This window comes from Hyperolius riggenbachi, unplaced genomic scaffold, assembly GCF_040937935.1.
Source record: "Hyperolius riggenbachi isolate aHypRig1 unplaced genomic scaffold, aHypRig1.pri scaffold_115, whole genome shotgun sequence".
Lineage (NCBI taxonomy): Eukaryota > Metazoa > Chordata > Amphibia > Anura > Hyperoliidae > Hyperolius > Hyperolius riggenbachi.
The window spans coordinates 249,683-271,217 of record NW_027152340.1 but is presented as its reverse complement, the minus strand read 5'-3'; the positions used below and the strand labels follow the sequence as shown (position 1 = coordinate 271,217).

The 21,535-nt window shown below is 51.0% G+C and overlaps 1 protein-coding gene across 4 annotated transcripts in view; it reads left to right on the top strand.

The window, feature by feature from the left end:
* Nucleotides 1-21,535, top strand: part of LOC137543603 (NXPE family member 2-like) — a 190,971-nt gene that overhangs the window by 52,911 nt on the left and 116,525 nt on the right. For 2 of the 4 annotated variants that reach the window (XM_068264707.1, XM_068264704.1), the window contains exon 2: nucleotides 12,932-13,004. The exons of the other annotated variants lie outside the window; for them this stretch is intronic. In XM_068264707.1, the coding sequence (XP_068120808.1) occupies nucleotides 12,963-13,004 (42 nt within the window). In that variant the 5' untranslated portion in view covers nucleotides 12,932-12,962. The remainder of the gene's footprint in view (nucleotides 1-12,931; nucleotides 13,005-21,535) is intronic. 4 annotated transcript variants of the gene reach the window in all.

Below are 21,535 nucleotides of genomic sequence, written 5' to 3'. Positions count from 1 at the left end.
ACGTAATAGCTGGTGGCAGACTGGCAGCAGAAGGTAATTCTGTGTACCCTGGCAGTGGGAAACACAGACAGACAGCAGCATCAGCAGGAGGAATGGAGGAGTAGTGTGAGTGTGGCAGCAGGTAGGCAGCATGACATAATAGCCCTGGTACCTAGCGGTGATACCAGGGCTGTAAATAAACACAACAGGAGGTCCCAGACAGCGGTCGTGCAGCCCACATCGTGTCCAATACACAACTGGGACAACACAGTTTTCAACCCGGGCACCTCAGAAAAATTAAACCTTTTTTTTTTTTTAATGGTTTTGGAGTTTTGGTTTTACAACCAATTACACAGATATAGCTATTTTTTGACGTAATAGCTGGTGGCAGAGTGGCAGCAGAAGGTAAATCTGTGTACCCTGGCAGTGGGAAGCACAGACAGACAGCAGAAGGGCAGTACACAGCAGCCCACTGTAGGTGTAAAATGTGTGGCTGCAGGCGACGTAATAGTCAAAGTGAACCAGGCTGGCTTAGTGAGCAGGAGCCAGGAGGTGGTAAAGGGTGGTAAGGCACATTAACGATGGTTCTTAGCCAGTTCATGTCCCCCTCTCGCCGACAACAGGGGCCAGGAACTCGCCTTCCACCCACGCCTGGTTCATCTTGAGAAACGTCAGTCTGTCCACAGACTTGTGAGACAGACGTGAGCGTTTCTCGGTGACCACACCACCAGCTGCACTGAAGCAGCACTCGGACAGCACGCTGGAAGGGGGGCAGGACAGCACTTCCAGGGCGTACTGCGCCAGCTCGCTCCAGATCTCCAGGCGCTTGACCCAATACTCCATGGGATCAACAGGGGCATCGCTGTCAAGCCCGCTGTAGGACCCCATGTAGTCAGCCACCATGCGGGTCAGGCGCTGGCTGTGACCGGAGGAGGATGCTGCTGCCGGAGCCTCTACAGTCCTGTAGAGCTCGTGGCTGAGAGACAGCAGGTCTGTGGGGCGCTTGCTGCTGCTGGATGCAGGCACCTGCTGCTGCCTCTGTGCTGGCTGCTGGACAGTGGGGGTGGAAGGCTGGGGGAAGGCTTCCTCCAAGCGCTCAACAAGGGCCTGCTGCAAGCTCCCTATTTGTTGCGCTGGGTCTCCTCCTGCAGGCGGCAGGAACTGGCTCAACTTCCCCTTGAGGCGTGGGTCCAACATCATGCTGATCCAGATGTCCTCCCTCTGCTTCATCTGGATCACCCTGGGGTCCCTGCACAGGCACGTCAGCATGTGCGCTGCCATTGGGAAGAGGCGGGCCACGTCTGCTGGCACATCGACGGCAGTGCTGCTGTCCTCCTCCTCCTCCTCTGCCTCGTCAGCCTCATCCTCTCTCCACCCCCGCACCAACTCAGCTGCACTGTGCTGCTCCCCCTCATCAGCAGCAAGGTCAGGGACCTCCACCAAGTCCTCCTCCTCCTCCCCCTCAGAGGTGGACTGTGCAGCTGCTTGCCGCTCCTGCTGGTCCAAGGCTGCCGCTCCCTGTTCCAGCAAAGCATCGAGGGCCCTGTTCAGCAGACAAACCAGGGGCACCCACTCGCAGACCATAGCATGGTCCCTGCTCACCATGTTAGTGGCCTGCAGAAAGGGAGCCAGCACTAAGCACACCTGCTGCATGTGCCTCCAGTCATCATCGGGACGATGGACGGGATGTTGCTGGTCTTGTCCCTTCTCTGAGCGGCGGAAACAGTGGCCAGGGCAAGGTACTGGTTGACAGCGTGCTTCTGTTCAACCAGACGCTCCAACATCGCCAGGGTGGAGTTCCAGCGAGTCGGAACGTCAAGGATCAGCCGATGGCGTGGCAGATCCAGCTCCTTTTGCACGTCTTCCAGGCTCGCACAGGCTGCAGCCGAGCGCCGGAAGTGACGCACAACATTCCTTGCCGTTTCCAGCAGTTCGCCCATCCCCTGGTAGGTGCGCAAGAACTTCTGCACCACCAGGTTCAGCACGTGGGCAAGACAGGGGATGTGGGTCAGGTTTCCCCTGTCTATTGCGGCAACCAGATTGGCCCCATTGTCGGCCACCACCTCTCCGACTCTGAGGCCTCTGGGGGTCAGCCAAATCCTCTCCTGCTCCTGGAGTTTGGCCAACACATGGGTTGCCGTCAGCTTGGTCTTCCCAAGGCTGACCAAGTGCAGCAGCGCTTGGCAGTGGCGGGCCTTCACGCTGCTGCTGAGGCGGGGGGTTTGGCCAGGTGTGCCGGAGGATGGCAGAGGATCGGAGGAACCTGCTGCAGTTCCCCTGACCCTGCGGGGTGGCACCACCCACTGTGTTGCTGCTGCTGCTGTGCCCGCTGCTGCTCTCCCATCCTCACCCCCTTCCACCAAGCTGACCCAGTGGGACAGGTAGCGGCCTGTCCCGAAGCGGCTGCTCCAGGAGTCCATGGTGACGTGGACCCTTTCACCAACCGCGTGCTCCAGCCCTCGCTCCACATTGGCCATCACAAAGCGGTGCAGTGCAGGAGTGGCCTTGCGGGCAAAGAAGTGTCTGCTGGGGAGCTGCCAGTCTGGGGCTGCGCAAGCAAGCAGCGCACGAATGTCGCTCCCCTCCTGCACGAGCGTGTACGGCAGGAGTTGGGAGCACATGGCCCGTGCCAGCAAGCCGTTCAGCTGCCGCACGCGACGGCTGCTGGGAGGCAGAGCCCTAACCACCCCCTGGAAGGACTCGCTCAAAAGGCTCTGGCGTGGCCTTTTGCTGGCACGGGAATCAGCAGACACAGCGGAGGAGGCCACTGAGGACTGGCTGCCAGAACAGGCCTCAGTGTCGGCGGCAGGAGTTGCAGAGGGGGGAGGAGCAGTGCGTTTCCGCACTCCTGCTGGTGCTGCTGGAGGAGCAGGAGGGCGGGTGGCTGCTGTTGCTGCTGCTGCTGCTGAAGGCTGTGCAGTGATGGGTGTGGTGCCACTGCCAGCACCAGATGCCTTCAGCCTCTGGAACTCCTCATGCTGGTGGAAATGTTTCGCAGCAAGGTGGTTGATGAGCGAGCTGGTGCTGAACTTTAAGGGGTCTACACCTCTGCTCAACTTCCGCTGACAGTGGTTGCAAGTGGCGTACTTGCTGTACACAGTGGGCATGGTGAAAAATCGCCAGATTGGTGACAGAAACATCCCCCTACGGCATGGAAGCGCTGCTGCCGCCTGTCTCCCTGTGGTGGTTGGGGGGGGGCTTGGGTGCGGCTGGTGGTGGTACTGGCAGATGCTGCTGCTGCTGCTGCTGCTGAGCCTGAGACACCAGCAGGCTGTGGGACCTGCCTACTGCTGCCAATGCTTGCAATGATGCGCCTCCTTGCAAGGCCCACAAGCGCATCCTCCTCCTCCTCCTCAGAGCTGCTGATGACGACATCCCCTGGAGGTGGTGGCACCCAGTCTCTGTCTGTCACCGTGTCATCATCATCCTCCCCCTCCTGAAACATGTCCTGCTGGGATGATGACCCCCCAAACTCCTCTCCTGATGCATGGATGGGCTGCTTGACTGTCGCCACAGTCTTGCTGTCCAATCCCTCCTCCCCCAAAGTGCCCATCAGCATCTCCTCCTCAAAATCGCCAACAACAGCAGACAATACCCTGATGGTGCCTGGGGTAAAAATACTGCTGAGTGACAGGTCGCCAACTTGTGACGGTGAACTGGCCTCCTCCCCAGACCCTGCTGGGCGGCTGCTGCGAACAGGGGTGGTGGTGGTGGTGGTGAGGGTGGAGGCCTCGGATGCAGAGCTGATGGCGGGCTGCTCATCCTCCGTCATGAGTTGCACCACAGTGTCTGCATGCTTTTCCTCAATGGGACGTTTCCGACCCGGCTGGAGGAAAATCGGAGCAGGTGCTACACGCTGCTGCTGCTGTGTCTCTGCAGCGTGAGTTGCAGATGCTCCTGCTGGGCGGCGCCCAAGGCGTCCACGGCCAGTGGCTATGGGAGGAATGTTAGCCACTGACGCTGCTGCTGCTGCTGCGGAACTGTGCATGGTGGCGCGGCTGCGGCCTGCCACAATGCTGCTCCCTCTCCTCCTGATTCCCTTGCTGCCCTTCCCCTTGCCCAAACCGCGCTGGCTGCCACTTCCAGACATCTTCGATGTTTTGGGCGTAAAGACAAAAGTTTTTTAAAAGGGCGGGTTAAAAGTGGGGTACTTTAATGGAGTGGGTTGGTGGGTGAGGTGACTGAGTGAGTGTCCCTAGTGCAGTAAGTAAGTAGTAACAGTCAGGAAGTACAACTAGCAGTTACAATAATCAGTAGTAATCACAAGGAAATTTAGTGTGTGTACACTACAGACAGTGAGTGCACGCACGCGCAAACACGCGCAGGAGCTAGCCTATGAACAGTGACTGAGTGAGTGTCCCTAGTACAGTAAGTAAGTAGTAAAAGTCAGGAAGTACAACTAGCAGTTACAATAATCAGTAGTAATCACAAGGAAATTTAGTGTGTGTACACTACAGACAGTGAGTGCACGCACGCGCAAACACGCGCAGGAGCTAGCCTATGAACAGTGACTGAGTGAGTGTCCCTAGTACAGTAAGTAAGTAGTAAAAGTCAGGAAGTACAACTAGCAGTTACAATAATCAGTAGTAATCACAAGGAAATCTAGTGTGTGTACACTACAGAAAGTGAGTGCACGCACGCGCAAACACGCGCAGGAGCTAGCCTATGAACAGTGACTGAGTGAGTGTCCCTAGTACAGTAAGTAAGTAGTAAAAGTCAGGAAGTACAACTAGCAGTTACAATAATCAGTAGTAATCACAAGGAAATTTAGTGTGTGTACACTACAGACAGTGAGTGCACGCACGCGCAAACACGCGCAGGAGCTAGCCTATGAACAGTGACTGAGTGAGTGTCCCTAGTACAGTAAGTAAGTAGTAAAAGTCAGGAAGTACAACTAGCAGTTACAATAATCAGTAGTAATCACAAGGAAATTTAGTGTGTGTACACTACAGACAGTGAGTGCACGCACGCGCAAACACGCGCAGGAGCTAGCCTATGAACAGTGACTGAGTGAGTGTCCCTACTACAGTAAGTAAGTAGTAACAGTCAGGAAGTACAACTAGAAATTACAATAATCAATCAGTAATCAGAAGGAAATAGAGTGTGTGTAGTGTGTACACACTACACAGACAGTGAGTGCACACACACACGCAGGAGCTAGCCTATGAACAGTGACTGAGTGTCCTAGTACAGTAAGAGTAAGTAGTAACAGTAAGTACAACTAATTACAATAATCAATCAGTAATCAGAACTTCAGAAGGAAATAGAGTGTGTTGTACACAGACAGTGAGTGCACACACGCAGGAGCTAGTAGCCTATGAACAGTGACTGAGTGTCCTAGACTCCTATAGTACAGTAAGAGTAAGTAGTAACAGTAAGTACAACTAATTACAATAATCAATCAGTAATCAGAAGGAAATAGAGTGTGTGTGTACACTACAGTACACAGACAGTGAGTGAGTGCACACACGCAGGAGCTAGTAGCCTATGAACAGTGACTGAGTGTCCTAGACTCCTAGTACAGTAAGAGTAAGTAGTAACAGTAAGTACAACTAACAATAATCAATCAGTAATCAGAAGGAAATAGAGTGTGTGTGTACACTACAGTACACAGACAGTGAGTGAGTGCACACACGCAGGAGCTAGTAGCCTATGAACAGTGACTGAGTGTCCTAGACTCCTATAGTACAGTAAGAGTAAGTAGTAACAGTAAGTACAACTAATTACAATAATCAATCAGTAATCAGAAGGAAATAGAGTGTGTGTGTACACTACAGTACACAGACAGTGAGTGAGTGCACACACGCAGGAGCTAGTAGCCTATGAACAGTGACTGAGTGTCCTAGACTCCTAGTACAGTAAGAGTAAGTAGTAACAGTAAGTACAACTAATTACAATAATCAATCAGTAATCAGAAGGAAATAGAGTGTGTGTGTACAAGACAGTGAGTGCACACACGCAGGAGCTAGTAGCCTTAGCCTTAGCCTATGAACAGTGACAGTGAGTGTCCTAGTACAGTATAACTACAATACTAAATACAGAATCAATCAGTAGTAAAGGACAGCAGAAATACTGGTATAGATGAGAGAAATAAACTAACAGAGGACAGGAGAGAACAGCTGCCCACACAGGCAGGCCCTGAGGCCTAAAGCTGTGTAAGCTTGCCTGCAGCAGCTGTCTCTGTCTATGTAACACAAAAGCTACTAACTAAAATACAATGTCTATCTAACTAACAACAATATAGGTGTGTATAGGAGGTGTATGTGAGCAAAAACGCTAGGTAAATGACCACAATAAAGCTCTTGCTAAGCCAAAGCACAAAGGAGCAACTCTCTCTCTATGCAAGTCTCAGGCAAGGACGGAGAAACCTAACATGGCGGCCGCTATTTATAGGGTAGGGGCTGGCCAGGGTCCCCCTCTGTGATTGGCTGCCGTCAGAGGGCCTGGGAGCCCTCTGATTGGCTCTAAGGACATCAATCTGGGCTATGACACTATTCGAGCTCGGTACCCGAGCTCGAATAGCGCCGTTTGCTCGAATAGCTCGAATAGTGAATGGGCTATTCGAGTTTACTCGAATACCCCATTCGAATAGCTGCAGCTATTCGGAGCTCGAATACCGAGCTCGAATAGCTGAAAAAGAGCTCGAATATTCGAGATACTCGAATATTCGAGCTCTGCTGAGCACCACTGCCACAGGGGTCCCACCCCTCATGTTTGGTATCAGGCTGCTGGGTACATCAAGGCAGACCTGAAAATATTAGTAAATCTGCCCTGACCTGTACGGTTCTGTGAGATAGAGCCCATATATGGTTAAGGTATGATTTCTGGTCCGCTTTGTGAATCAGGCCCAAGGTGTGATATCTTTGATAAGGGGCCTGATTCACAAAGCGGTGCTAACAGTTAGCACGCTGGTGAAAAGCCCTTTATCATGCCTAAACTCAGTTTAGGCATGATAAGTTTAGGTGTGATAAGTTTAGGTGTGATAAGTTTAGGCATGATAAGTTTAGGGGCTTGATTCACAAAGCGGTGCAAAGTGTTTGCACGCCAGTGAAAAGCCCCTTATCACGCCTAAACTCACTTTAGGCGTGATAAGAAGAAACTCGCGCGAAGTTTCCGCGCGTACTCGCGTACGCGCGTAAGAGCGCACGCAGCACCCGACGCTTCGCGCGAAGCTCCCATTAAGCCCTATGGGACTTTGCGCGCGCTCTCACGCGCGTACGCGCGGTAACTTCGCGCGAAGAGCAGGAAAAAGCGGTGATAACTCAGTGGTGAAAAGGTTATCACGCCTAAAGTCTTTTAGGCGTGATAACTGGGTTATCACCGCTTTGTGAATCGAGGCCTAGGTGTGATAAGTTTAGGTGTGATAAGTTTAGGCATGATAAGTTTAGGCATGATAAGTTTAAGCACCAAGGGCTCGATTCACAAAGCGGTGCTAACAGTTAGCACCCTGGTGAAAAGCCCTTTATCATGCCTAAACTCAGTTTAGGCATGATAAGTTTAGGTGTGATAAGTTTAGGTGTGATAAGTTTAGGCATGATAAGTTTAGGTGTGATAAGTTTAGGTGTGATAAGTTTAAGCGACAACTGCGTTAGCACCACAGTCCACAGCTGATCAAAAGTTTTACGCTAGCAAAGACTGGTGCACTTCGTATAAAGTTTAATGGCGCTGCTTTGCGTGCGGGACTTTGCAAGTGATCTAAACTTATCTAAACTTAGCATGCCTAAACTTATCACACCTAAACTTATCATGCCTAAACTTATCACACCTAAACTGGCTTTTCACCAGAGTGGTGCAATGGTTATCATGCCTAAAGTCTCTAACTGGGTTAGCACCGCTTTGTGAATCGAGCCCCAACTGCGTTAGCACCGCAGTGCACAGCTGATCAAAAGTTTTGCGCTAGCAAAGTCTGGTGCACTTCGCATAGAGTTTAATGGTGCTGCTTTGCGTGCGGGACTTTGCACGCTATCTACACTTATCTAAACTTAGCATGCCTAAACTTATCACACCTAAACTTATCACACCTAAACTTATCACGCCTAAACTGGCTTTTCACCAGTGTGGTGCAAAGGTTATCATGCCTAGGGCTCGATTCACCAAGCGGTGATAACTCAGTTATCACGCCTAAAAGACTTTGGCCTCGATTCACAAAGCGGTGATAACCCAGTTATCACGCCTAAAAGACTTTAGGCGTGATGACCTTTTCACCACTGAGTTATCACCGCTTTTTCCTGCTCTTCGCGCGAATTTTCCCGCGCGCAAAGTTTTGCGCGCGCACCCACACAGGCGCGCGCGCAAAGTCCCATAGGGTTTAATGGGAGCTTCGCGCGAAGCGTCGGGTGCTGCGCGCGCTTACGCGCGTACGCGAGTACGCGCGGAAACTTCGCGCGAGTTTCTTCTTATCACGCCTAAAGTGAGTTTAGGCGTGATAAGGGGCTTTTCACTGGCGTGCAAACACTTTGCACCGCTTTGTGAATCAAGCCCCTTAGGCGTGATAACCTTTTCACCACTGAGTTATCACCGCTTTTTCCTGCTCTTCGCGCGAATTTTCCCGCGCGCAAAGTTTTGCGCGCGCACCCACACAGGCGCACGCGCAAAGTCCCATAGGGTTTAATGGGCGCATCGCGCGCACGCGTGCGGGCGCGCGTGCAAAACTTTGCGCGCGGAAAATTCGCGCGAGAAGCTCCTTATCATGCCTAAAGTGAGTTTAGGCGTGATAAGGGCCTTTTCACCAGCGTGCAAACACTTTGCACCGCTTGGTGAATCGAGCTCCTGGGGCTCGATTCACAAAGCGGTGATAACCCAGTTAGAGACTTTAGGCGTGATAACCATTGCACCATGCTGGTGAAAAGCCAGTTTAGGCGTGATAAGTTTAGGTGTGATAAGTTTAGGTGTGATAAGTTTAGGCATGCTAAGTTTAGATAAGTGTAGATAGCGCACAAAGTCCCGCACGCAAAGCAGCGCCATTAAACTCTATGCGAAGTGCACCAAACTTTGCTAGCGCAAAACTTTTGATCAGCTGTGCACTACGGTGCTAACGCAGTTGGTGCTTAAACTTATCATGCCTAAACTTATCACACCCAAACTTATCATGCCTAAACTTATCACACCTAAACTTATCACACCTAAACTTATCATGCCTAAACTGAGTTTAGGCATGATAAAGGGCTTTTCACCAGCGTGCTCACTGTTAGCACCGCTTTGTGAATCAAGCCCCTGGTGTGATAAGTTTAGGCGTGATAAGTTTAGATAAGTGTAGATAGCGTGCAAAGTCCCGCACGCAAAGCAGCGCCATTAAACTCAATGCAAAGTGCACCAGACTTTGCTAGCGCAAAACTTTTGATCAGCTGTGCACTGCGGTGCTAACGCAGTTGGAGCTCGATTCACCAAGCGGTGATAACTCAGTTATCACGCCTAAAAGACTTTAGGCGTGATAAGCAGTGCACTGCTGAGTTATCACCGATTTTTTCTGTCTTTCGCGCGAAGTTACCGCGCGTACGCGCGTAAGTGCGCGCGCAAAGTCCCATAGGGTTCAATGGGCGCATCGCGCGAAGCGTGGGGCAGTGCGCACGCACGCGCGCGTGCGCGCACGCAAAACTTTGCGCGCGGAAACTTCGCGTGAATGCCTGCTTATCATGCCTAAACTGAGTTTAGGCGTGATAAGGGCCTTTTCACTGGCGTGCAAACACTTTGCACCGCTTGGTGAATCGAGCTCTTGGGGCCTGATTCACAAAGCGGTGCTAACAGTTAGCACCCTGGTGAAAAGCCTTTTATCATGCCTAAACTCAGTTTAGGCATGATGGGCTCGATTCACCAAGCGGTGCAAAGTGTTAGCACCGTGGTGAAAAGGCCCTTATCACGCCTAAAGTCACTTTAGGCATGATAAGAAGAAACTCGTGCGAAGTTGCCACGCGTACGCGCGTAAGTGCGCGCGCAACACCCGACGCTTCGCGCGAAGCTCCCATTAAGCCCTATGGGACTTTGCGCGTGCTCTCACGCGCGTACGCGCTTACGCGCGGTAACTTCGCGCGAAGAGCAGGAAAAATCGGTGATAACTGGTCAAAAAAAGTGAAAAGGTCATCACGCCTAAAGTCTTTTAGGCGTGATAACTGGGTTATCACCGCTTTGTGAATCGAGCCCGATAAGTTTAGGTGTGATAAGTTTAGGTGTGATAAGTTTAGGCATGATAAGTTTAGGTGTGATAAGTTTAGGCATGATAAGTTTAAGCGCCAACTGCGTTAGCACCGCAGTGCACAGCTGATCAAAAGTTTTATGCTAGCAAAGACTGGTGCACTTCGTATAAAGTTTAATGGCGCTGCTTTGCATGCGGGACTTTGCAAGCGATCTAAACTTATCTAAACTTAGCATGCCTAAACTTATCACACCTAAACTTATCATGCCTAAACTTATGGGGCTCGATTCACAAAGCGGTGCTAACAGTTAGCACCGTGGTGAAAAGCCCTTTATCATGCCTAAACTCAGTTTAGGCATGATAAGTTTAGGTGTGATAAGTTTAGGTGTGATAAGTTTAGGCATGATAAGTTTAGGTGTGATAAGTTTAGGCATGCTAAGTTTAAGCGCCAACTGCGTTAGCACCGCAGTGCACAGCTGATCAAAAGTTTTAATCTAGCAAAGACTGGTGCACTTTGTATAAAGTTTAATGGCGCTGCTTTGCGTGCGGGACTTTGCAAGCGATCTAAACGTATCTAAACTTAGCATGCCTAAACTTATCACACCTAAACTTATCACACCTAAACTTATCACGCCTCAACTGGCTTTTCACCAGCATGGTGCAATGGTTATCATGCCTAAAGTCTTTTAGGCATGCTAACTGGGTTAGCACCGCTTTGTGAATCGAGCCCATCACGCCTAAACTGGCTTTTCACCAGAGTGGTGCAATGGTTATCATGCCTAAAGTCTCTAACTGGGTTAGCACCGCTTTGTGAATCGAGCCCCAGGTGTGATAAGTTTAGGGGCTTGATTCACAAAGCGGTGATAACCCAGTTATCACGCCTAAAAGACTTTAGGCGTGATGACCTTTTCACCACTGAGTTATCACCGCTTTTTCCTGCTCTTCGCGCGAAGTTACCGCGCGTACGCGCGTGAGAGCGCGCGCAAAGTCCCATAGGGTTTAATGGGAGCTTTGCGCGAAGCGTCGGGTGCTGCGCGCGCACTTACGTACGCGCGAGTTTCTTCTTATCACGCCTAAAGTGAGTTTAGGCGTGATAAGGGGCTTTTCACTGGCGTGCAAACACTTTGCACCGCTTTGTGAATCAAGCCCTAGGTGTGATAAGTTTAGGCATAAGTTTAGGTGTGATAAGTTTAGGCATGATAAGTTTAAGCGCCAACTGCGTTAGCACCGCAGTGCACAGCTGATCAAAAGTTTTACGCTAGCAAAGTCTGGTGCACTTCGTATAAAGTTTAATGGTGCTGCTTTGCGTGCGGGACTTTGCAAGCGATCTAAACTTATCTAAACTTAGCATGCCTAAACTTATCACACCTAGGGCTTGATTCACCAAGCGGTGCAAAGTGTTTGCACGCTGGTGAAAAGGCCCTTATCACGCCTAAACTCACTTTAGGCATGATAAGAAGAAACTAAGTTACCGCCTTATGGGACTTTGCGCGCGCTCTCACGTGCGTACGCGCGGTAACTTCGCACGAAGAGCAGGAAAAATCGGTGATAACTCAGTGGTGAAAAGGTCATCACGCCTAAAGTCTTTTAGGTGTGATAACTGGGTTATCACCGCTTTGTGAATCAAGCCCTTAACCACTTGCCGACCGCACACTCATAACGTGCGTCGGCAAAGTGGCAGCTGCAGGACCAGCGACGCAGTACTGCGTCGCCAGCTGCAGCCTAATTAATCAGGAAGCAGCCGCTCGTACGAGCGGCTGCTTCCTGTCAAATCACGGCGGGGGGCTCCGTGAATAGCCTGCGGGCCGCCGATGGCGGCTCGCAGGCTAGATGTAAACACAAGCGGAAATAATCCGCTTTGTTTACATTTGTACGGCGCTGCTGCGCAGCAGCGCCGTAAGGCAGATCGGCGATCCCCGGCCAATCAGCGGCCGGGGATCGCCGCCATGTGACAGGAGACAGCCTGTCACTGGCTGCACAGGACGGATAGCGTCCTGTGCAGCCCGGCTTACCAAAGGGGGCCAGGTAGGAGAGGGAGGGGGAGCATTTCGCCGCGGAGGGGGGCTTTGAGGTGCCCCCCCCGCCAGCCACTCGCAGGCAGCAGAGATCAGACCCCCCCAGCACATCATCCCCATAGGGGGGAAAAAAGGGGGGCAATCTGATCTCCCTGCCTGCACCCTGATCTGTGCTGGGGGCTGCAGAGCCCACCCAGCACAGATCAATCAAACTAGCGCTGGTCCTTAAGGGGGGGTAAAGGGTGGGTCCTCAAGTGGTTAAACTTATCATGCCTAAACTTATCACACCTAAACTGGCTTTTCACCAGAGTGGTGCAATAGTTATCATGCCTAAAGTCTCTAACTGGGTTAGCACCGCTTTGTGAATCGAGCCCCTAAAGTCTTTTAGGCGTGATAACTGAGTTATCACCGCTTTGTGAATCAGGCCCTTGGTGCTTAAACTTATCATGCCTAAACTTATCACACCTAAACTTATCATGCCTAAACTTATCACACCTAAACTTATCACACCTAAACTTATCATGCCTAAACTGAATTTAGGCGTGATAAAGGGCTTTTCACCAGCGTGCTAACTGTTAGCACCGCTTTGTGAATCAGGCCCATGGTTTCTATAGACTGCGGGACGAGGCTGCAGCTTTACTCATACTGGACAAACAGGTATAATTGGATAATTTCAGGAGACACCCGCATGACGGCCGTGTGTGATGGGTGGGGAGGGGCACAGCAGTGTCACAACAAGCAGTAAATGATCACCTGTGTGTGTGAAATAACCTCCTGTACAATATTCAGGGATCTCTCTATTCCTCAGGTGCTGCCAGCAGTCCAGACGCTATGACTGAATGATGAGCAACATCTGGACCACTGCAACCAGGACAGAGCAAGTATGAGCACACCCATATATCTCTCCTTGGTTGTTTCTGGGCACAGGCAGTCCAGGCAAAGGCTTGGGGCACCCTGTGACGTACGGATTCACTGGTTGAAATACGCCATCCGCACAATCATACAAAAATGCACACAAAATATGCACTGGAGCGCCCCTTTCATTTATTAGCCTGTTTTTTTTTTTTAGAAAACAGTGTTCCTTCCAGCCCAGACCTCTGCTACAAGGAAGTTTATCTATCAGGGGAGCAATAAAGCTCCTCCAGGAAGATTCCCTAATCTAGAAAAAAAACACATATATCCAGGCACATCGCCTCTTGTTAGGACATTATACAAGTTATTAAGGAAAGGGAGGTGCTGAAGGGGGTGTGGCCAGAAAACAGCAAAAATCTATTAACCCTTCACGCTCTCGCATGCAAATGTTCAAACAAATGCATTCACAGATTCACTCATCCAGGCACCACTGTTATCCCTACAGCCAAGTTAAAAGCCAGGGTCTTAGTTCACAGAAGAATGCATTCTTATGCTTAGTCACCTATACTGCGCAGAAGTACCCAGGTAAACATAGGTGTCCTAACTCTGGCCCTGTAACATGCATAGTGCAGACATGCATTCTTCTTCTGTGAACTAAGACCCCGGCTTGTAACTTAGCTGTAGGGATAACAGTGGTGCCTGGATGAGTGAATCTGTGAATGCATTTGTTTGAACATTTGCATGCGAGAGTGCGAAGAGTTAATAGATTTTTGCTGTTTTCTGGCCACACCCCCTTCAGCACCTCCCTTTCCCTAATAACTTATTTAATGTCCTAACTAGAGGCGATGTGCCTGGATATATGTATCTTTTTTTGTTACTGACCCCTGTGGCTAAGGTCTAATTCGGTGCACTCCCTCCTCCCCTGTATGTGTTTGTCAGCATGCAGACAGCTTATGCTGGTGTATGCGCATGGTGCACATGGACACATTACGTTAGCTCCCTTGTGCGATTGGTAAGATGCACTGTCTTTCCCAGGAGAGGAAGTTAGGATGTGTGCTCCTAATCCATTGATAGGTTTGATGCAATGAATGTGTTTGCATGTCTGCACTATGCATGTTACAGGGCCAGAGTTAGGACACCTATGTTTACCTGGGTACTTCTGCACAGTATAGGTGACTAAGCATACGAATGCATTCTTCTGTGAACTAAGACCCCGGCTTTTACCTTAGCTGTAGGGATAACAGTTGTGCCTGGATGAGTGAATCTGTGAATGCATTTGTTTGAACATTTGCATGCGAGAGTGCGAAGAGTTAATAGATTTTTGCTGTTTTCTGGCCACACCTCCTTCAGCACCTCCCTTTCCTTAATAACTTATTTAATGTCCTAACTAGAGGCGATGTGCCTGGATATATGTATTTTTTTCTTGTTACTGACCCCTGTGGCTAGGGTCTAATTCAGTGCGCTCCCTCCTTCCCCTGTGACTTGCACCTCACCCCTGCCAACTCCATTATACACTACCAGCTAACAAGCGCCTGCAGAGTGCAGGTAACGCTTGTGTTGGAAGGTGGAAGACAGCTTGCACACCGATCCCTCTACAAAAGGGAATATACTCATACGATTGGTGCTCGCCATGGCCACTGAGCACCTGCATTGTGCAGAACACTAGTGACTGCAAGGCGAGTGGTGCTATCCACAGCTGCGAGAGGAGAGGAACAAAGGAATCCCGGTTGCCAGGAGCCTGGTCCCTGGCTCAAAGGGACAAAGCCTGCGAGCTGGGACACCCATATGGGCTAACCAGCAGTACACTGAGGTGAGATCATTCTACGGTCGGCTGGCCACTTTTCATAATTAGAGATGTCGCGAACCTCCGATTTTCAGTTCGCGAACCGGGTTCGCGAACTTCCGTGGAAGGTTCGGTTCGCGGAAAAATTCGCGAACCGCAATAGACTTCAATGGGGAGGCGAACTTTGAAAAATAGAAAAAATTATGCTGGCCACAAAAGTGATGGAAAAGATGTTTCAAGGGGTCTAACACCTGGAGGGGGGCATGGCGGAGTGGGATACATGCCAAAAGTCCCGGTGAAAAATCTGGATGTGACGCAAAGCAGCGTTTTAAGGGCAGAAATCACATTGAATGCTAAATTGCAGGCCTAACGTGCTTTCAAACATCTTGCATGTGTATACATCAAACAGGTAGTGTAATTAGAGTACTGCTTCACACTGACACACCAAACTCACTGTGTAACGCACCGCAAACAGCTGTTTGTGTAGTGACGGCCATGCTGGACTACTGCGCAACATGGCGTGATTGCTCTTCCTCACTCAGTGATGTCAGGTAATGTGTGACTTCCTTCTCAACTTTCCATGGCATTGTTAAAAAGCTTACGTTTTGTTTTTAATTTACATTTTCTACTTGCTGTGTACTTGTTCAGTACCGCTACAATGAGAATCCTGTGGAGGCGGGCAAGTCTGCCATTGTGACCCCGGGTAATGGCCGGGGAATGAGAGGTTTGAATCCGGTGTGGAGCCTGAGCAACGGCTACCACTACACATCCAAGGAGGGCAGCGGGCAGGCATGCGCGCCCGCCCGCCCCGAGGTAATGACCAAAAATAACAATACAGGAGGAGGACTTTCGAGGCCCTGCTGTGTATTTGAAATGAATGTACTTTAAATCCTTTAACGAGAACCAGTTATGGCGGGCAAAGATGACACCACATTCCTTTCACGAGAATCATATGGAGGCGGGCAAGTCTGTCATTTGTGACCCCGGGTAATGGCCGGGGAATGAGGGATGGAATCCGGTGTGGAGCCTGAGAAACGGCTACCACTACACATCCAAGGAGGGCAGCAGGTAGGCATGCACGCCCGCCCCGAGGTAGTGACCAAAAATAACAATACAGGAGGCGGACTTTCGAGGCCCTGCTGTGTATTTGAAATGAATGTACTTCAAATCCTTTAACGGGAATCCGTTATGGAGGGCAAGTCTGCCATTGTCACCGCGGGGAATGAAGGTTGGATTCCGGCCCGAAGTGGGAGCCTGCTGAGACCCATGCTGTAGCTGCCCTGACCGTGCTTTGCAGACCAGGCATCTGTGGTCAGATGGACCCTTGAGCCAGCGGAAGACAAACCAAGTCGAAAGCATTTGCCAAGAATGTTTTACGGAGGGCAAGTTTTTTTGCCCTTTTTTTAAATTTTTTGAAAATGATAGATGGTTGTATTTTTAAATTGTTTGAAAGTTTAGATGGTTGTATTTTTAAATTGTTTGAAAGTTTAGATGGTTGTATTTTTAAATTGTTTGAAAGTTTAGATGGTTGTATTTTTAAATTGTTTAAAAGTGTATCCATTCTTCCTCCCCCCAGCCACGAACAATACCATGGGAACGTGGAGCAGCAGAAGCCCCCTGTGATGGCTGCCACGGTTGTTCTCCGCTGCATGTCTTTTGAGGGGTGCTGGTTTTCCTCAGGTGTTCTTGCCATAGCTGTTTGTGCCTTCTCTCCAGGTGCCTTCGTAAAGCACTTGTCCCTACGTGACAGTTGGCCTTTCCTCGGCTCAATTTTTGCTGGCAGAGACAACAGATGGCTTTGCTCCGATCTGAGACACACACGTGAAAAAATTTCCAAACCGCTGAGCCCCCCTGGGCTGATGGCGCTACGGTGGCATCAGCAGCTGACGTTGAAGGGCATGTTGGCTGTCTGGCCATAGCTGGCGATACATGGCGCCGGACACTGCCCCCAGCTGATTCTGAGGACGAGCTCCCTCTTGTATTGCGTTCCGGAGTTGGAGCCTGATCAACGTCTACCACCACACATCCAGGCAAGGAGGGAAGCAGGCAGGCATGCACGCCCGCCCCGAGGTAGTGACCAAAAATAACAATACAGGACTCAGGAGGACCTTTTGCGGCCCTAATTGAAATGAACCAACTTTAAATCCTTTAACGGGAATCCGTTATGGAGGGCAAGTCTGCCATTGTCACCGCGGGGAATGAAGGTTGGATTCCGGCCCGAAGTGGGAGCCTGCTGAGACCCATGCTGTAGCTGCCCTGACCGTGCTTTGCCGACCAGGCATCTGTGGTCAGATGGACCCTTGAGCCAGTGGAAGACAAACCAAGTCGAAAGCATTTGCCAAGAATGTTTTACGGAGGGCAAGTTTTTTTGCCCTTTTTTTAAATTTTTTGAAAATGATAGATGGTTGTATTTTTAAATTGTTTGAAAGTTTAGATGGTTGTATTTTTAAATTGTTTGAAAGTTTAGATGGTTGTATTTTTAAATTGTTTGAAAGTGTATCCATTCAAGTGCAAGTTATGCACTGCCACTGACTGCCAGGTATAATGTGCAGTCACAGATGCAGTGAAAGGTATGCAGTGACTGCAAACAGCCGTTTGTGTAGTGACGGCCGTGCTGGACTGGTGCGCACCGTGACGAGAGTGCAAGTGATGGTGGCTTTTCAGCCCATATGCTTGCCCGGCTGATGTAGCTGAATGACAGAACAGTGACTTTCCAGCTGATCAAATTTGGTCTGACCACAATGAAGCAACGACCTTAATATCTTTTGTGTGCCACCCCCACCCGAGACACTCAAATAGCCGGCGGTCATTGCTTCATTGTGATGCGCAAGCCCCTTCACCGCGGCAAGGTAATGATCACGAAGGAGGATGGGCACATGTACACGCACCAGAAAAATTAGTGTAGCGGCCGCTGCTAGCAGCGGCCTTAAAAATTCAGGAATCCGCCTAGAGTCCTGGACCCTGTTGGTGGTGGCGGAGAAGGCAGTCAAGCGGCCTGCAGGCAGAGATGCTGTGTGTGGGGACTGACTTAGTCTTCGGTCGTGCAGTAGCCCTCCGTGATCCATTCCTCATTCATTTTGATAAAGGTCAGGTACTGAACACTGTCGTGACTTAGGCGACTTCTCTTCTCAGTAACTATGCCTCCAGCTGCACTGAAGGTCCTTTCTGACAGGACGCTTGCGGCAGGGCAAGAGAGAAGTTGTATGGCAAATTGGGACAGCTCTGGCCACAGGTCAAGCCTGCGCAACCAGTAGTCCAAGGGTTCATCGTCGCTTTTCGCAGAGTCTACATCCACACTCAAGGCCAGGTAGTCGGCTACCTGCCGGTCCAGGCGTTGGTGGAGGGTGGATCCGGAAGGACTATGGCGAGGAGTTGGACTAAAGAACGTCCGCATGTCCGACATCACCCTGAGATCGCTGGAGCGTCCTGTTCTTGCCTGCGTGGACTTGGGAGGAGGAGGGTTACTGCCAGTGGTACCTTGATTGCGTTGTGCAGCCACATCACCCTTAAACGCATTGTAAAGCATCATCGACAGCTTGTTCTGCAAGTGCTGCATCCTTTCCGCCTTTTGTTGAGTTGGTAAGAGGTCCGCCACTTTGTGCCTGTACCGAGGGTCTAGTAGCGTGGCCACCCAGTACAGGTCATTCGTCTTGAGTTTTTTGATACGGGGGTCCCTCAACAGGCTGGACAACATGAAAGAGGACATCTGCACAAAGCTGGATGCAGAGGTACTCTCCATCTCCTCTTGCTCTTCCACAGTGACGGGACGCAACTCCTCTTCCTCCCCCCAGCCACGAACAATACCACGGGAACGTGGAGCAGCAGAAGCCCCTTGTGATGGCTGCCGCGGTTGTTTTCCTTCCGCCGCCTCTTCCTCCTCCACAGAAACACCTTCCTCATCATCACCAGCATCAGAGTCTGACTCCTCTCCTTCCCCACACGACTCCTCTTCTTCCTCCTCCTCCCCCCTCTGTGCTGCCGCCGGTGTTGTGGAAACATCGGGTTCGTGTGTAAATGGCTCCAATGAATCCTGCTGCCCTAACTCTTTCTTGTTCACGCTCCTCCACAGCTGTATCCACCACTCTACGCACGGCACGCTCCAGGAAGTAGGCGTAGGGGATCAAGTCGCTGATGGTGCCCTCATCGCGACTCACCAGTTTGGTCACCTCCTCAAAGGGCTCCATGACCCTGCATGCATTTCGCATCAGTGTCCAGTTGTTGGGCCACAACATCCCCATCCTCCCAGATTGTGTCCTTGTACTGTAATGATACAGGTAGTGGGTGACGGCTTTCTCCTGGTCTAGCAGGCGAGAGAACATCAGCAGGGTGGAATTCCAGCGAGTCGGGCTATCGCAAATCAGGCGTCTCACCGGCAAGTTGTTTCTACGCTGAATCTCTGCAAAGCGTGCCATGGCCTTGTAAGAGCGCCTGAAATGCCCACACAACTTCCTGGCCTGCTTCAGGACGTCCTCTAAGCCTGGGTACTTGGACACAAATCTTTGCACGACCAGATTAAGCACATGTGCCATGCAGGGTATGTGTGTCAGCTTTCCCAAATTCAACGCAGCAATAAGATTGCTGCCGTTGTCACACACCACGTTGCCGATCTCAAGCTTGTGCGGGGTCAGCCATTGCTCCACCTGTTTGTTAAGAGCAGCCAGGAGAGCTGCTCCAGTGTGACTCTCCGCTTTCAGGCAAGACATGTCTAACACTGCATGACACCGTCGCACCTGGCATGCAGCATAGGCCCTGGGGTGCTGGGGCTGTGTAGCTGGGGAGGAGATGGCGGCACCAGCCAAGGAGGAGGAGGAGGAGGATGACGACAGCGAAGCGGTGATAGCAGGTGGAGAGGAGGTGGCTGGAGGCCTACCTGCAAGTCGTGGAGGTGTGACAAGTCGGTCCTCTGCGCAGCCACGTACTCCCTGCTTGCTGCCATCGGTCACCAGGTTGACCCAATGGGCTGTGTATGTAATGTAGTGGCCCTGCCCGTGCTTGGCAGACCAGGCATCCGTGGTCAGGTGGACCCTTGACCCAACGCTGTGTGCCAGAGATGACACCACTTGCCTCTCAACTGCACGGTACAGTTTGGGTATGGCCTTTTGAGAAAAATAATTGCGGCCTGGTATCTTCCACTGCGGTGTACCAATGGCCACAAACTTACGGAAAGCCTCCGACTCCACCAGCTTGTATGGTAATAGCTGGCGAGCTAATAGTTCCGCCACGCCAGCTGTCAGACGCCGGGCAAGAGGGTGACTGGCAGACATTTGCTTCTTCCGCTCAAATACTTCCTTCACGGACAGCTGGGTACTGCTGTGGGCAGAGGAGAAGGAACCGCTCAAGGGAAGAGGCGAAGTGGAGGAGGGTGGCTGTGAAGGTGCAAGGGAGAAAGTGGATGAAGACGATGCACCTGAAGGAGGAAGAGGAGAAGGAGTTTGGCTTGTCTTTTGAGGAGTGCTGCTTTTACTCAGGTGTTCTTGCCATAGCTGTTTGTGCCTTCTCTCCAGGTGCCTTCGTAAGGCACTTGTCCCTACGTGAGAGTTGGCCTTTCCACGGCTCAATTTTTGCTGGCAGAGACAACAGATGGCTTTGCTCTGATCTGAGACACACACGTGAAAAAATTTCCAAACCGCTGAGCCCCCCTGGGGTGATGGCGCTACGGTGGCATCAGCAGCAGCTGTCGTTGAAGGGCATGTGTGCTCCCTGGCCATAGCTGGCGATACATGGCACCGGACACTGCCCCCAGCTGTTTCTGAGGACGAGCTCCCTCTGCTTCTATCATGGAGTCGTCTCCTCCTACTCCTCTCTGACTCCTCCTCTGAACTGTCCCCCTGGTCATCTCCTCTACCGGGAACATATGTGGTATCCGTATAATCGTCATCATAATCCTCCTGGCCAGCTGCGCTTTCCTCAGACACCTCCTCAAGTGCACCAACTTCAGGTGGTCCACCATCATCCCCATCCACACACGTTATGTCCATACTATCGCCACCTAACTCAGACGTATGAGGTGGTGTACCTGCGCCTTCTTGTTGTTGTTGCAGTAGTGGCTGGGAATCAGTGATTTCACCACCACCACCAAATAACTCCTGCGAAGTGTCAAATGCAGCGGATGTGGTGCTTGTTGTAGCGCTGGTGGCTGCAGGAGATGAGGTGTTCTGTGTTAAATACTCAATCACCTCCTCACGATTTTGGGAAGTGATGGCACGTGCCTTCTTCTGAGCACTGTATTTTGGGGCAGGTCCGCATGAAATCACAGCAACACCACCTCGCACAGCCACAGACCTGCCGGTGCCTGGTGGCCTTCCTCTGGGTCTGCCTCTACCTCTTCCTCTACCTGGTTTGTCCATTTTGTCCATCTCGGGGGTATGCTAGCTATATGCAGTGAGGTGGGTTCTCACTCAACACAACAGGTAGTTAGATGCAGTGAGGTGGCCAGGTGGGTTCACACTCAACACAACAGGTAGTTAGATGCAGTGAGCTGGGTTCACTCAACAGTAAAGGTACTTAAGATGCAGTGAGGTGGGTTCTCACTCAACACAACAGGTAGTTAGATGCAGTGAGGTGGCCAGGTGGGTTCACACTCAACACAACAGGTAGTTAGATGCAGTGAGCTGGGTTCACTCAACAGTAAAGGTACTTAAGATGCAGTGAGGTGGGTTCTCACTCAACACAACAGGTAGTTAGATGCAGTGAGGTGGCCAGGTGGGTTCACACTCAACACAACAGGTAGTTAGATGCAGTGAGGTGGCCAGGTGGGTTTACACTCAACACAACAGG